General features: G+C 36.4%; 1 protein-coding gene and 1 pseudogene across 1 annotated transcript; one reads left to right on the forward strand and one right to left on the reverse strand.

Annotated features, from left to right (window-relative positions):
* The first annotated feature begins 1,235 nt into the window (after positions 1–1,235).
* Positions 1,236–3,365, forward strand: LOC130730941 (S-adenosylmethionine synthase-like; annotated as a pseudogene).
* Positions 3,366–3,490: 125 nt separating this feature from the next.
* On the reverse strand, positions 3,491–5,973 carry LOC130730944 (cytochrome b-c1 complex subunit 7-2, mitochondrial-like). The gene is made up of 4 exons (XM_057583098.1): positions 5,814–5,973; positions 5,562–5,719; positions 4,840–4,887; positions 3,491–3,756 (listed from the first exon to the last, which is right to left on the reverse strand). The coding sequence occupies exons 1-4, from the start codon at positions 5,905–5,907 to the stop codon at positions 3,688–3,690; spliced, it is 369 nt and encodes a 122-aa protein (XP_057439081.1). The 5' UTR covers positions 5,908–5,973; the 3' UTR covers positions 3,491–3,687.
* Between the last annotated feature and the right edge of the window lie 9,624 nt (positions 5,974–15,597).

Genomic DNA, 15,597 nt, shown 5'->3' on the forward strand with positions numbered 1-15,597 from the left:
GGAGAGACTAAATTTACTTAAAATAATATTTGTGGATCAAAATTGCAATTTGCAATTGAGTCTAAGTTTTGATCTATCACATATCAGTTGTAGTATAGAAATACTAAAACGCAATTAAGTCCAAAAAAATTATTTTTAATTACTTTCATAGTTTTCTCTATTATTATATAAAGAATGAATTGTAATTTTTTTTTGAAATGAATGAATATTTATTTTGCCCCTTAAAAAATTATGAGGTTGATAAACAACTTAATTTTTGAAAGATGGAAATAGATGAAATAGTCCTTGAAAGTTAAAAACTATTAGTTTAGTCATTCAAAAAAAAAACAATATAATCCATAAAAAGTGACGGCCAATTTTAATTCTGAAAAACTAATTTTATTTGGTTTCATAATTTAGGAACCATTTTTAATTAGAGATTTATTATTTTTAGTATTTTGAAATACATTTATGATCTATTCTGTTTTTAATTAAGTTAGGATCAATTTGTTAGGATTTGCTATTTTTATTTACTTTCTAAATGAGTTTAGGATCTTTTAGGATTTTCTGTTAATTTTGTTTCTATTAGGATTTCTATTTAAACAGTTGTATGACATTAGCCAAAGACTGTTTTTGGATTATTATAAAATCAGGTTTCTCTCAAACTCTTGTGGATTCCAGTTTATTTTCTAGGGTTTTAGAAGGGGCTAACTTCCTTTCTAGTGGATTCCATAAACATTTTTTCTTTGGGATTTGTGCTTTCAATCCTATTACGACTTCGGCTGTATCACTATTCGATCTATAAAAGCCAACCTGAATCCCCAGCATAGGTACTCAGCTTCTACTTCTAACTTCTAACTCAGTTAAGGTATGTGAATTTTTTTAAGTTCCCATTTTGTGTCAGATTACTTGCTTGGTTGCTTAAATCATGTTTTTTCATTTCATGCTTGGTTAAACTGGTTGAAAATTTTGATTATATTCGGATCAATTTGTGCTGGTTGAGATGAATGAAACTGTAACTGGTTATTTCAATTGTTATGCCTCTTGGTGATTTTACACAAGGATATTCTGATTGTGGTCTAATTTTGTTGCTAGTTTTGTTCCTTTTTTCATGGCATGGAAAAAATTTGAACAAACTGGCAAATTTTCTAGACATATTAGCATTTGTCATATTTTTTAAAACCATCACACTATGTCTTGAATGAGATTGTTGTGTATATTTTGTTAATCCATTTTTTAGCTTGCTGTAGATTGGGAGTATGGATACCTTCTTGTTCACTTCTGAGTCAGTGAATGAGGGTCACCCTGACAAGCTCTGTGACCAGATTTCTGATGCAGTACTTGATGCCTGCCTGGAGCAAGATCCAGAAAGCAAGGTTGCCTGTGACACCTGCACCAAGACCAACCTGGTCATGGTGTTTGGAGAGATCACCACGAAAGCTAATGTAGACTATGAGAAGATTGTTCGCGACACGTGCCGTTCTATAGGATTTGTGTCCAATGATGTTGGCCTTGATGCAGATAACTGTAAGGTACTGGTCTACCTGGAGCAGCAAAGCCCTGATATTGCTCAGGGAGTTCATGGTCATCTTACAAAACCACCTGAGGAGATAGGTGCTGGTGATCAAGGTCACATGTTTGGCTATGCAACAGATGAAACGCCTGAGCTCATGCCTCTCAGTCATGTCCTTGCAACAAAGTTAGGTGCTCGTCTTACAGAGGTACTTATAGGTACTCTGCACTCGTAGTTAGAACATGTTTGAATCAACTTCTTTTTCCTCATAATCAATTCTAGCACCCAGATGCTACTTATGAAAGCTTTTCCTAAGAATTAATTTTAACTTCAGAATTAATTATTGAAGGATTGTCAAACATGCACTTAGAGCATTATGAATAAGAGAGTTAGATGAATTTGAATCCTCTACATTAAAAGTTCTCTACAGCGCTCTCCTGCACAATTACAGGTCATTGATTTTTGTAATCAATGGCTAAGGTGGATCTAAATATTAAAAAAATTAAATTAAAGAATTTATGGTGACTTGTTATCCGCACGGAGAATTTGAATTCAACAATTATAGTTCATAGTTATTCTTGAATGACTACAATTTTCTTCTTGTTAATTCATTGCTTGTTCCTATCAGGTCCGCAAGAAAGGGACATGCCCCTGGTTAAGACCCGATGGAAAAACTCAAGTCACTGTGGAATATTACAATGACAATGGTGCCATGGTCCCTGTGCGAGTCCACACTGTTCTCATTTCCACTCAGCATGATGAAACTGTCACCAATGAAGAGATTGCTGCTGATCTCAAAGAGCATGTTATCAAGCCTGTTATACCTAACAAATACTTGGATGAGAAGACCATTTTCCATCTCAACCCATCTGGCCGTTTTGTCATTGGTGGTCCTCATGGTGATGCAGGCCTCACCGGGCGCAAAATCATCGTTGACACCTATGGTGGTTGGGGAGCTCATGGTGGGGGTGCTTTCTCTGGGAAGGATCCCACCAAGGTGGATAGGAGCGGAGCCTACGTTGCTAGACAGGCTGCAAAGAGCATTGTGGCCAGTGGAGTTGCTAGAAGGTGCACTGTGCAGATTTCATATGCAATTAGTGAGCCTGACCCGTTATCTGTGTTTGTTGACACTTACGGAACTGGAAAGATTCCAGAGAAGGAGATTCTGAAGATTGTGAAGGAAAATTAAGACTTCAGGCCTGGAATGATTTCCATTGATCTAGACCTTAAGAGGGGTGGAAATGGAAGGTACTTGAAAACTGCTGCTTACGGCCACTTTGGTAGAGATGACCCTGATTTCACCTGGGAGGTGGTGAAGCCTCTCGAGTGGGAAAGTGATAATGTTCTGGTTTTCTTAGCTGCTTTCTTGCCTGTAGTTGTTGCTGTTTGTGGTTGCCTTTTCTTTTTTGTTCCTGTTTTACGTGGTGTAATTTTACACTACCTACTTTAACCGGGTATAGTAGGTCAACACATTATTTTTTTAAAGAAAAAATATCATTAAAAATTTGTCATATATTAATTTTTTTAAAAAAAAGATGTGTTGACCTGTTATAGCAGGTTAAAAAAAGTGGTCTAAAATTATACCGCTTTAAAAGTGATCCACATTAGAGGTCATCATACTACTATAAGTCAATTTTACCTAATTCTCTTAGATTAAGAAAGTAATTACAAGCAATAAATTTGTAAAAAAATTATTCACTTTCCCAGATTACCCTTAATTAATTTCTTACAATTTTCTCTCTCCAAGTTATTATTTCAAATTCATATTAAATATGAGGATAATTTTGGAAAAAAATAATTAATGCTCCATTGGTATTGTAAATTGACTTATATTTAGAAACTAACAAAAACACTCAAAAATGGCTTTTCATAAAAAGGAAGGAGTACTTCTTACCCTCGTTCAAAAATAAATGTAGAAAGCCGAATTTCCGTGACATCTTCTAGCGAGAGTAATGAATCCAATAGAAGAGACAGCCAGGAGAACATGCGAGCTATAAATTTTGAGGGCAAACCAGTTTACTAGTGCCATTTATTGGAAAATGCATGAGGGAAGTTTATACAATTAAAAAATGCGGTTCATATCACCATTTATCAAGAAGCAGTACATTTTTCTTCAACGTAAACATTCTATCACAACACTAACACAACTCAAGCTCCCACTCCAATCAAAATAGCTTCACACGACACTTCATGACTTAAGGAAGGGTTCGTTGATACAGGGGCAAACCTCCCAATGCTTCACGCTCTGCTCTTTCCTTCTTCACCTGCAATTGTGGGTACCGAATCAACTCAGTGACATTCTTAGCATTTTACAGTGCTGCCAATTTTGCGAAATTAAGAATTAACACTTATTTCAACATGCACATAAATTCTCACAAGTTGTAACCACTCGTCCAGTCAAAAGTGAGAAATTCTTGTGTGCTTTGAAAGTAATAATCTCATCCAATGAAAATAAATAAACCTAACATATAAGCTGGATCGGCGATGGCTTTGATTCTATGGTACATTTTAAATCAAGATTGAGTGGTAAGTAACTGTTAGAGTGCACTAACTACTAAAGAAGTTCATCAATCATAATTCATATCTCAGATTCTCAGCCATCATAAAAAATAGGTAACCAACTCATTATCACAAATGATATGTAAATGTAAGTCATAATCTCATACAAAAACTTCAATTTGTTAACTTAGCATTCAACTTAAATTTATTTTGGAAATGATCCACAATAGGATATTATGCCATCATTTGATTCAAGTAACCCATCCCACCTAGGGTGAAAAACTTCTGTAGTAGTTGTACTGTTCTGAAGCAGTAAAAGCAATGTCAGTTGTTACTTCTACCCAAATACAATTCGGAGAGTAATACGTACTTTTGGACCCATATCCAGAATAAACCAAAACAATGCTGTTACAGGGATGGAAGACTAAGCTAATCTAAGCTCCAGATATGGTAAAATATCCATGATCCACCTATTCCAGCTAGTAGGTACTCACAAAAAGAGCTAAAATAAATGAAGTAAAGCACAAAATGCTTTACCCCCCCTCCCAAGATATTAATTATGCCAATGTATTTCTTGAAATGATTGAGTTTCATCCACAATGACAGTTCTAGCTAGCAATCTAAGAGATGCACTTATTAATAAGTTGGTAGCCAAGTATATTGGAGCAGCAGGCATAAATTGACAGTTGAGTAAAGCAACTAACACACTAATTCACATTGTCAAAGTTTTGTCCTCAAGGGGTTTACAGAAAAGCACGGAGAATCAGGAAGTATAGAATCATGCTCCATAAAATACTATAACGAAACACCCACACACATTTAGTGACTTATATCATGAAAGCACTTACAAAGGTCAGCATATCCTGAAGGTAGCTCCTGAAGGGGGTTTGCATTGCCTGTCAAAAATGGCACAAGCAGAAAAATCAACACTGTTATTCAATCAAGTCAGCAACATGCTATTCACACAAGCACATACCAAAAAGAGGGGCATTAAGCCTTCTTTGAATTGTTCTAAGAAACAATACACTAATACCAAATCAAAGTGCATTCCGACAAAGACAAGACACGAAACTCAACATCTTGAGAAAATTGAATAATCCCATAGACTAAGTTTGGATATAGTAACAGAGGAATGGAAATAAATGAAATGCAGCTTTCATTCTATATCTCCAAATTGAAAGAAGAAAAATAGGCCATTTATATGGTACTAATGGAGGGTTTCATACCCTTTAGTCTTAATTTGCCATGATTTCTTCATGCCCTTTAGCCTTAGTATGCAATTTAGACATTTATATTCTAAATAATTAACTGAAGGGTTCCAAACCCTTCCATTTTGAATGAAATGATACCGGAGCAACGCCCTAAAATGAAAAGCAATTTCTTATCAAATTCCACTATATAATTTAAACAACCCTGTGATCTGTTCATTCTAATTCACCTAATTTGAAATCTCTCTATCAATACACACATAACTACATGGATTTCAAACAATCATATCAGATTAGAATTCAAGGGTCTTCCTCTATCTAGCTTGTAACTGAAATTTAACAACAGAAACAATGAAAATCACCTGAAGATCCTCAGGGAGATACTCGTGCTTCATGGAAAGGTCAATGGCACGCTTAAGACGGGCATGGCGAGCATCCACCACCTCCTTGGGGAGGCGATTGAGAGCCTCCTTGATATCCAAATCGTAGTAAGGATCGTAAAGATCATCGTAGCGGAGCCCTAATTCCCAAAAAACAAAAATCGAATCAGAAATCGTTCTGTTAGGGTTCAACAGAGAGAAATCAATCAAAGGGGGATTGGATTAGGAAATTACCGTATCTGCGAAGGCGTTGAGAAATCGTTTTCATGTGCACACGGGCGAGCCAGTTCTTCTTCGGATCGATGAACGATTGCAACAACGACGCCATTTTTGCTCTGTTCTGTTCTCTCGCTTGGTTGATGATGATTCTCGAATAACCGCGGAGGAATGAAACCAGTGCTTTATGTTGCGTTTACTTTGATGGGCCTACCCAAAACTAATTGGGCCTCATGAAACTCTCATGATCCATCATCCATGGGTGATCCTTTTTTTTTTGTGCAAAATAGTATATGCATAAGAAAATTAAAAGTCTATGCACCGCAACTGTTTGTTTCGTTGAGAAGAGAAAAAGAGAACGAGGGAAGTGAGAACATTAGTAGAAAATAACTACAATTTTAGGTTATCTACTAGGGGTGAACATGGGTCGGGTAAATCCAATGAACCCGTCCAACCCAATCCGATCCAATAGAAAAAATGCGGGTTGGATCGGGCAATCGGGTTAGCCGGATGGATTTTACTACAACCCAACCAAGTTCGGATCGGATTTCGGATTCAGTTCAAATCCATCCAACTCAACCCAGAATCCATACATATAATAATAATTTTTATAATTTTACTCATACTTGAAGTGCTAGTGTCGGAGTGATGACTTTTTGAAACTTTGAGACTTAAGTATTTGTAGTTATTTGTCATATTTGAACTTAGAGTATTTGTTCGTAGTTATTTGTTACATGTTTATATATAGTTATTTAGCATGTTGGAGACATCTAAGTTCTAAGTGTCATGACATGACATTTAGTGTTATTTTTCACTTTTTAGATACTATTTATATTAGATTGTTTCATGTCATTTGGTAATGAAGTTTTATGTTTTCATGATATTTGGCTATATGTCATTTATGTGGTATTATTTCTATAACTTTTTGTGTCTTTTTCATGCTATTTAGTATTATAACATATTTAATACTTTTTATAACTTTTTCTGAATTTATAATAATTTTTGCAACATTTTTTAATATTTCAGATATATTATTATTTTAATATAGTGATCCAATAAATCCATCCAACCCAATCCAAACTTCGTCGGGTTGGTTCGGATCGGGTCCGAAGACGAAATTTGTGAAATCCAACCCAACCCAACCCAGCCAATTTTGATCGGTTTGGATTTTATTTTGACCAAAATCCATCCAACCCAACCCACGTGCACCCCTATTATCTATTATGATAAAGAAAGATGGGAAAGAGAAGAGAAGAAAATAATGTCGAAAAGAGGGAAAAAAAAATAAAAATTTCAGTTAAAAAACAATTTTTTATACAACAATAATTATTGTGGTGATAAAAAAATAAAATATTGACGGTTTGGGAATTAAGATCCTCACTTTTACAGACAAAATAGAAGGAAAAAAACAGTTTGCCTTAATTTCTACGCAATTTGTGAATGAGCAGTATTATTTAAAGCGGACTTTTTTTTTAGAGAAAACAAGAAGTCGTGGGAATCAATGAACGTAAAGAAACGTGGGGTTTGACTTAAAAAGAATTAAGTTAAAATCCTTTGAGAAGAGTGTAAAAAGTGGCATGCAACTCCCACTAGAGTTATGTTTGGTTTCAATTATGGCACTACTAGATGTTGATCCATCTTTAAAAGATCAATTATTTGTTGAAGACACAGCAATTGTACGAAAGGGAATCATTTAGTGCAACAAAATAAGCCCATAACAACAGATTGATACGGAAGGGTAGGCACAACAACAATTTGACATAACATTCACAAAGAGATTCAAAATTAGATAGGGGTTAATATTGTTAAAAAAAATATATGTAATATATAAGAAATGTTGAGAAATAATCACTCTCAATATGGGTGCAATAGCTAGCCAGCATAAAGCCCGACAAAACTCAACCACTATAGCAGAAAAATCTCCTAAAGAACTTCTAAAAGCTTCAAGAGTGTGCTACAATACCTAGTTAAGATCTCAACTAAATAAAAAAACAGAGACAGGTTTAACCGACAACGGGACTTGTCTAACCGCTCGATACCTGCAACCAAAGACCCAACCTGAAAAATCTATCATTGCTATAGAGCTGAGACAATCAACGACCAACGAAGACATCAACCAACAACGTCAACAACACCACCAAAGTCGCCGCGACGACATCTCTAGGCCCACAACCGCACCAATCAAAGATCTCGAAGAAAAGAAATAAGAGAAGAGGGGAAGACCACCCCGGAGAATAAGAATCGACGATGCAGGCAAAGAGACAAGAGAAGAGGGAAGCAAGGCACCATCAAACAAATCTGAAAGACTCGCCAACATTAGGACATGATCGGGGAACGTCTCAAACAACTCTAGCTTCAAAAACAAAGGCTTCAGGAATACCCAACTCGCTGTGATCAGAACCCTAGTACATGTTATGCTAGGCCAAAACGAGTATTTGGTTTTGGTTTTTCAAACACATGATATGCTAGTCCAAAAAGCCACATCATCAATCCACTCATTGCCCCTACCAAAAAGAGATGCATTTATGTTACTGATAGTCATTAACAGTCCCTGCCAGCAAAGCCTTAGTTCAACAATCAATACTCATTATGATTTGAATCTCACAATAAAAGTTGCATCTAACAGTAGCTTTCCATTATACATAAGAGTTCCCGTTCAACCGTACCTTATTCATTAAGAAGACTCAAAAATTGTACGAAGAGGTATCATATGTGGCGTTTACTTTCATGGGCCTGCCCAAAAGTTATTGGGCCTCATATGAAACTCTCATGATCCATCATCCATGGGTGATCATTTTTTTGTGCAAAATAGTATATGCATAGTTTTGTCCTCATTAGCTGTTACAAAGTTTCTCTGCTAGGGCACAACTCATAGAGCAGCCGCCACCCCCCATTTGGGGGTCTCCTCCCCCATTGGGGGGTTCCCCTTCTCCTCTAGGGAGATCTTTTCTTCTGCTTGGTAGATGTTTTCTCCCACAATAGGTGGGTTCTCTTCCACTCTAGGTGGATCTTTACCCAAATAAGTGGGTTTTGCTTTCTCTTCTGTGTGTTTTTGCCCCTCTTCGTCCACCATGTCCCCTACTACCACCATCCCTGACCACCGTGCCACATCTGCGGCGAGGCCACCAGCACCACCAGCCACTTCCTTGTCCACCGTCCGCCCTTTCCACAAGACATGTCACCGCGTCTTTCCCCTCTGCCTTGCCACTTGCTCTGCAGCCGCTTTTTTCTCCTCTTGCAACCATGACCGCTTGATCTTCCCTCATGCAACTGTCTCCTTTGCTCTGTGACCACCAGATCCGCCCTTCTACAACCGTCTCTGCCGCTGGGTCTCGCCGCTGCCGCCGTTATCACCACCGCTGCTACCAGTCCTACTCCTCCATCTCCTACTTTGTTCTCAGCTTTGCTGCTGGTGTTTGGAATCTTCAAAAGTCTTTCTTTTTCCCCAGATTCTCAGATCTATCATATTGACCCCGTTTGTTTCTGCTGAAGCCTTGATTTGAGCTTCATTTTTAGCTGCACGTTTTGCACCTCCGGCAGAGTCGGATGAGTTGCTGTTTGGAAGCGCCGCTTAAAAAAGAAGAAATATGATAAAAGTCGCTTAGAAGTCATTTGGATATCTGTTGATTTTTAGGGTTTTAAGGAGCTTTTGTATGATCTTTAGGGTTTTGCATCATGCTTTCGCTGGATGTTTCAGCTTGTTAATTTGAGTAGGCATGCTTGTTCTTAATCTTCTTATGTATGTGCATTGTGTAATGCTCTCTTGAGATTTATTCTCACATGATGTAAGCGCCGCTGGATAACCCTTTGGGTATCTATTCCAAACACCATTGACCAAAAAAAAAAAAAAATTAAAAGTCTATGCACTGTAACGGTTTGTTTCGTTTAGAAGAAAAAAAGTGAACGAGGGAAATGAGAAGATCAGTAGAAACAAAGTAGTTTTTTAGGTTATCTACGATGACAAAAATAAATGAGAAAGAGAAGAGGAGAAAGGTGGAAGAGGGGGAAAATTTTATTTGTTCAGTTAAAAAACAGTTTTTAATACAACGGTAATTATTGTGGTGATAAAAAGGTAAAATAGTGGCGGTTTGAGAATTAAGAACCTCACTTTTACACACAAAATAGAAGGAAAAAAACAGTTTGTCTCAATTCCTACGCAATTTGTAAAGGAGAAGTATTATTTAAAGCGAACTATTTTTAAGAGAAAACAAGAAGTCGTGGGAACCAATGAACATAAATAAGTAGAAAGAGAAGACTATATTTTGCAAGTCATTTCATTTTGAAATTTATCAGATGAGAAAACAGGTTTTACTTTGATTTTTTTAGTCGTTCCCACACAAGAAATACCCATTTTATTGCTACCAAAATCAAAGAGGGCTACAAACAGAAGTAATATTACAAATACATGTTATGCTAGTCCAAAAAGAATGGTTAGGCAAGCCATCAATCCACCCACTAACCTGATCATTACTAATACATGTTATGCTAGTCCAATATTACGAATACATGTTATGCTAGTCCAAAAAGAATGGTTACTAATACATGCTATGCTAGTCCAAAATTAAAGATGGTTAGGCAAGTCATCAATCCACCCACTAACCTGATCAATACTCCTCTGCTCACACTTGTTACATCTTCCCATACTGTTGTGCCGCTTCCTCTTCTCTAGCACCTTCACCTATCCAATAAAAAGGTGTCTTCAAATTAAAATCCTCCCCACTTTCAATCAGACTTCATACATCTCTCAAAATAACTTCTCCCTTTATTTTTTGTAACTGTGCTGAGGAGACTACTGATCATTTATTTGTCTCGTGCTCATGGGTAGCTCAAGTTTGGCTTCGGTGCTATAATTGGTTAGGCATTAGCACTGCCTTGCCTAGCCATCGTTGTGCTTTCTTGCTACAACATGCTTTTCCTAGTCTGAATTTGAAGCAAGTTGGCCTTTGGAAGGTGGTTTGGATGGCTGTGGTGTGGACTATATGGTGTAGCTAGTAGGAACAATCTGATTTTTAAAGCTATCGAAACTGAAGTGGAGCGTGCTCTGGAGTTGGTGCAAATTCGTTCATGGTGTTGGCTTTCTGCCCGTGTTCATGGGTTCCAATCCTCCTTTTTTGAATGGTGCACAAATCCAATTTTATGTCTTCAGGGTATCTAATTGTGGGGTCTGTTTAGTAGCTATGATTGGACATCCTTTTAATAATAGTGGCAGTCCATCTAGCTTTATATTGAAGGTTTTGTTAGGTGGAGCTTTGAAGGGTTGTGATTTTGTTGTTGGTCAAGGGGGTCTATTGCCTTGATACAAATAATTGACTTATAAAATAAAACCCTTTAAACATTCGTTCAGCCCTTCCTGCTAAAAATGGCTTTACGACCTATTTGCCTCCCTTTCTCCATAAACTTCAATGAACTTCGCAAGTATGAAGTTTCTGGTTTCAGAAACTTTGATAAGCTACAAATCCTCAAATTCTGTCTTGCCTCCACTGAACCCATCTTCCCACAAATAGTTAACTCATTTTGGTCATCTTGCACCCTTTCTCCCTCGAAAGAGATCTTCGGAGAGCTTTTTGGACATGACATTCTTCTCTCAAGAGAATTGGTGGCAGAATTATTCGGCTGTGATGACTATAGGGAAGTCTTTTGCGATGAATCCTGGAAGAAGAGACGACCTAAGGACAACATCTTTGAACTGGTATACAATGATGAATTCCTCACATACCTCGAGAGAACTCAACAAAAAAAATCTCTCCTTTGAAGGCAAAGTCCTTCACCACCTTGTCACCCGCATCATATGTCCAAGAACTGAGGATGTTGGGACTGTGACAGACATGGATTTGTTTGTAATCTACTCAATTCTGAATGAGGATCACATCAATATCATAGACATTGCATACGATCCTTTAGTTTCTCCAGACACCTGGAACTGGCTAGAGAAAATCCCCTCTGAGCTCTTGGGAGTCGCCTTCTTTAGAGGGAAAGACCTTCGGATTCATGAACCATAAAGTGACTCATCGGATTCGGTTGATAGCTCTGAAGATGAAGTCTATGAGTTAGTACTAGGATATATTTTTTTCGAGAAACAACCCCTAGGCTCAATGGCGGAACTAGAAAAGAAAAATTGAGGGGACCAAAATAAAATAAGATTTTAATACACAAAAAATAAAAATAAATATTAGAGTAATTTATTTACATGAATATTGGAAAGTTATAACGAGTTGTATTAATAATATTGATTTTTTTTTCTTCATGTTTTAAAGTTTTTGGAACAAGTCTTTCACTTAATAAAATGGATTCTTTTACTCTTAGTTATCAACTTATCATTAAAGCCCTTAGGCCAGTAAAGCCCTCGCTTTAGGCCCCAAATCTTTTTAGGCCCCAATTTTTTTTAAAAAAACTAGTACATATTTCAAAGGAAATTATCCAAGAATAGACCAATTAAATAACATATTGAGTGCCTAAAAGAATGGATCTATTAAGTGCAACATTTATTTTTAATTAAATTCAATTTATTGCGTATTTTGAATTGATAAAAAGTAGAGGAAGAGTGTGACTTTTCATTTGATCTCTTTGAATTCTTCTTCTTCTACACTCTCCAATTCTTCTTCTACCCTCTCCAATTCTTCCTCTACCTCTTGTATAATGATATTTTTGGATTTCTTTCCAGCATTGAGAAAATAAGTCAATTTGATAATGAAAAGTTAAAAGAATATTGTCTTAATCTTGAACTTTCATTAAAACATAATGAAAACTCGGATATTGATGGACTGGATTTATTTACAGAATTAAACATCTTAAAAAAATTATACATGTAGAAATGATACACCAATTGACATACTTAATTATGTAAAAAGAATTGATTATTTCTCAAATGCATATATTGCTTATAAAATAATGTTAACAATTCCTGTAAGTGTTGCTTCTGCGAAACGTAATTTTTCAAAATTAAAATTAATAAAATCATATCTAAGATAATAAAAAAAAGTGTCAACAAAGACTAAATGAGTTGGTTTTATTATCTATTGATTTTTTTTTTGAAGAAATCGATTATGATAATTTATTAAACGATTTTGCATCTCAAAAAGCCCGAAAAATAAATTTTATCTAAATCATTTATATAAAAAAAAAATTTATAAAGACTCAATTCTTAAAGTTCGCTTTAGGCCTTAATATTGGTTGAGACGGCCCAACGTATTAAATGGAGTGACTGGAGATTTTAAATTTTATTTAATATTAAAATTCCACATACGCAATAGACAATGCATTGTTCTTAATTGGAATGCAATGCAATGTCGAATGCATTGTCATTCCCACACAAGAGCGGATCCCATTACATCCTCCTCTCAAGTGATGCAGCAACAATGTTGTCTCAGGCTGGGTAAAGGGAACCCTTAAGGAGGGCTGGACGACCAGAGACAATGGTACGGCAGCGTGACAGCGATTGAACGAGCAGGAGATATTGAAGCCACCTTGCACCGCCCGGAGCACCACCGTAGTTGGAACAAGGCAACCTCTGATGCATTTCCTAGGTTTTTCTAATTTTGGATTTTTCTTCTACCAAACATTTATGCAGCATTTTGTATACTTAAATCCTGTACATTTCAGATTCTAGGAAAAATGTTCTTTGATGAACTTTAGAAGTAGGACTTAAAACCATCATAGTAGCCAACTCTACTAACTTGAAAGAATGTTCCGTTTCATGGCAATTGCTTACTTTTGTAATGAGGGAACTTATAAAGCCAACTTATAATTTAAGGAAAATTCAGGTTTCTATTTGTCTATTACTTTGTGTATTATTCCTAATCCTAATTCAGATTCTCAATTGCTTTGTTTATTCCTTTTTGCTGAAAAATATGTGCAGGTGTTCAGAAAGAAAGGAAACGGAGGACATGTTGTTAATACCAAAATTTCAAATTGACTCTCGAAGCTATCTGATGGTGCTTGCTTTTCTCATTTTCTTTTACTAGCTTTTATATGATTTTAGGTGTGCTTTTAATGAGAAGCTTGTCGAATCTCAGTGTTTACAAGAGCAAATTATTTTGTAGAAAGATCAAAGATGGGAGTAAGCCATGAATGTTTTTTTGTCTAATCTCTCAATTAGCTTCAACTGGAGGCAAGAACACGAACCCTAAATCGAGTAGAAGGAGATGAAAAAGGCATGACTGAGGTGTATGTCACCACCTCTAGCTACCTCCCACACCACTGCCGCACCGTGACACCACCTCCATGCCACCCAGAACCTACCACCACCATCAACCAGAAACCCAGAACCGACCCACCTCCACGCCACCCAAAACCTATCACCACCACCAACCAGAAACCACCCACCACCATCACTAACCTCTTCCTGCCACCCCAGAACCCATCACCCAAAACCCACCACCACCCCTCAGATCCATCAAATCCAGAAAAATCAGAACAAGAATAAGAACCTCCTCAGTCACCAAACCACCAACACGTTTGCAAATCGATTAAATGTGCAAAGCACCACCAGTATTGGAGATGCAGGGGAGATGAGAGAGGAAAGACCCTCATTTAAAAAAAAAAAAAAACTCCCCGGAGTTTTGGCCGGAAATCTTCGCCGGCGCGGAGCACGGCAAAGATGGAGATGCAATTCGAGGTTGAAGGTGGGGTGGGGGTTGGGGTTTCGTTTGGGTTGGGTTGGGTTGGGTTGGGGTTGGGGCTGGGGTGAGGTTGAGGGTGGGTATCGTGGGAGAGGAGGGAGGAAGATGAGAAGTTCAATGAGATCTAGGGTTAGTCAGGCTAATCAGAACGATGAATAATTAATTAAAGATTTTTTTTTGTTACAATAATTAAAAAATTATGTTTTAGAATTTTTTAATTAAAAAATAATTCCAAATGTCACGTGGAAAAGCTGAGTAGGCTAAAATTGAAGCCACTTCAACATCAGACACATTTTGTCCTTAATTGAATTAAAAAAAAATTCTTAGGAACCCAATTTGATGAGAAAATTTTACAGGCCCTGGAACTGATTCCCTTTACAATTTCAGGGGCCTTCTGATATATTAAGCCTTAAAAAAGTTGTAATCTGAAAACTAAAAACTAAAACAAGAAACATTTTTTAGTTGTTCGGTTATTTTAGTTTTAAAAACTGAAAATTTTTAAAAACAAACAGGTTTTTAAAATTTTCAGTTTTTAAAAATAGAAAGCAGTTTTTAAAAACTATAATCAAATAGGCCCTTATTTTTTTTTTGGATGGGAAACAGCTTGTGCTTCATGATTATATGAGCACAGTATATATGTTGGTGATATAAAGTGTGTGTTCTTGAGGGCCTGTATATTGAAACAGCATTATGGTGAGCCATTCTAATGGTTTTTTGTATCCCTTAAATTCTCCTTACCACTACAGACTGAATTTTTTCAATGGAGGAGTTTGAAGGCTATTATTAATATTGTTAAAAGAAAAAAAATTACTCAAATAAATGGAGAGTAATAGGACATTTTGAAATGTAGTGATTGTGTAAAAAAAAACGATTAGGAAATTGCAATGCTAAAGGATATACTTTCACACTGCTAATAGTAGCAAATCAGCCTTTTTTATTTTTTTGGTTACACAAATCAGCCATTTTGATTTGAGATTATTATATCCTTTGGAATTGGAAATTGAATTTTTTTAGATGGTATATATCATATCTAATGAGTAATATCGAATTATATATTACTAATTTATTATATCTATTATCACATACTTTAAATCATTACCTTAAAATGCAATATCTAGTTCACTGCACTAGTTCGCTGCACTTGATTTTTAAACCTTTGCCTTATTGTAGCTGTGATTGTAAGT

The sequence above is a fragment of the Lotus japonicus genome, chromosome 1 (genome assembly GCF_012489685.1).
Source record: "Lotus japonicus ecotype B-129 chromosome 1, LjGifu_v1.2".
Lineage (NCBI taxonomy): Eukaryota > Viridiplantae > Streptophyta > Magnoliopsida > Fabales > Fabaceae > Lotus > Lotus japonicus.

Coding starts and splice junctions, on each gene's coding strand:
- LOC130730944 (XM_057583098.1), bottom strand. CDS start 5,907: ATGGCGTCGTTGTTGCAATCGTTCATCGATCCGAAGAAGAACTGGCTC. Junction 4,888..5,561: donor ATCTCCCTGAGGATCTTCAG/GTGATTTTCATT, acceptor CATTTTTGACAG/GCAATGCAAACCCCCTTCAG. Junction 3,757..4,839: donor TTCAGGATATGCTGACCTTT/GTAAGTGCTTTC, acceptor CCACAATTGCAG/GTGAAGAAGGAAAGAGCAGA.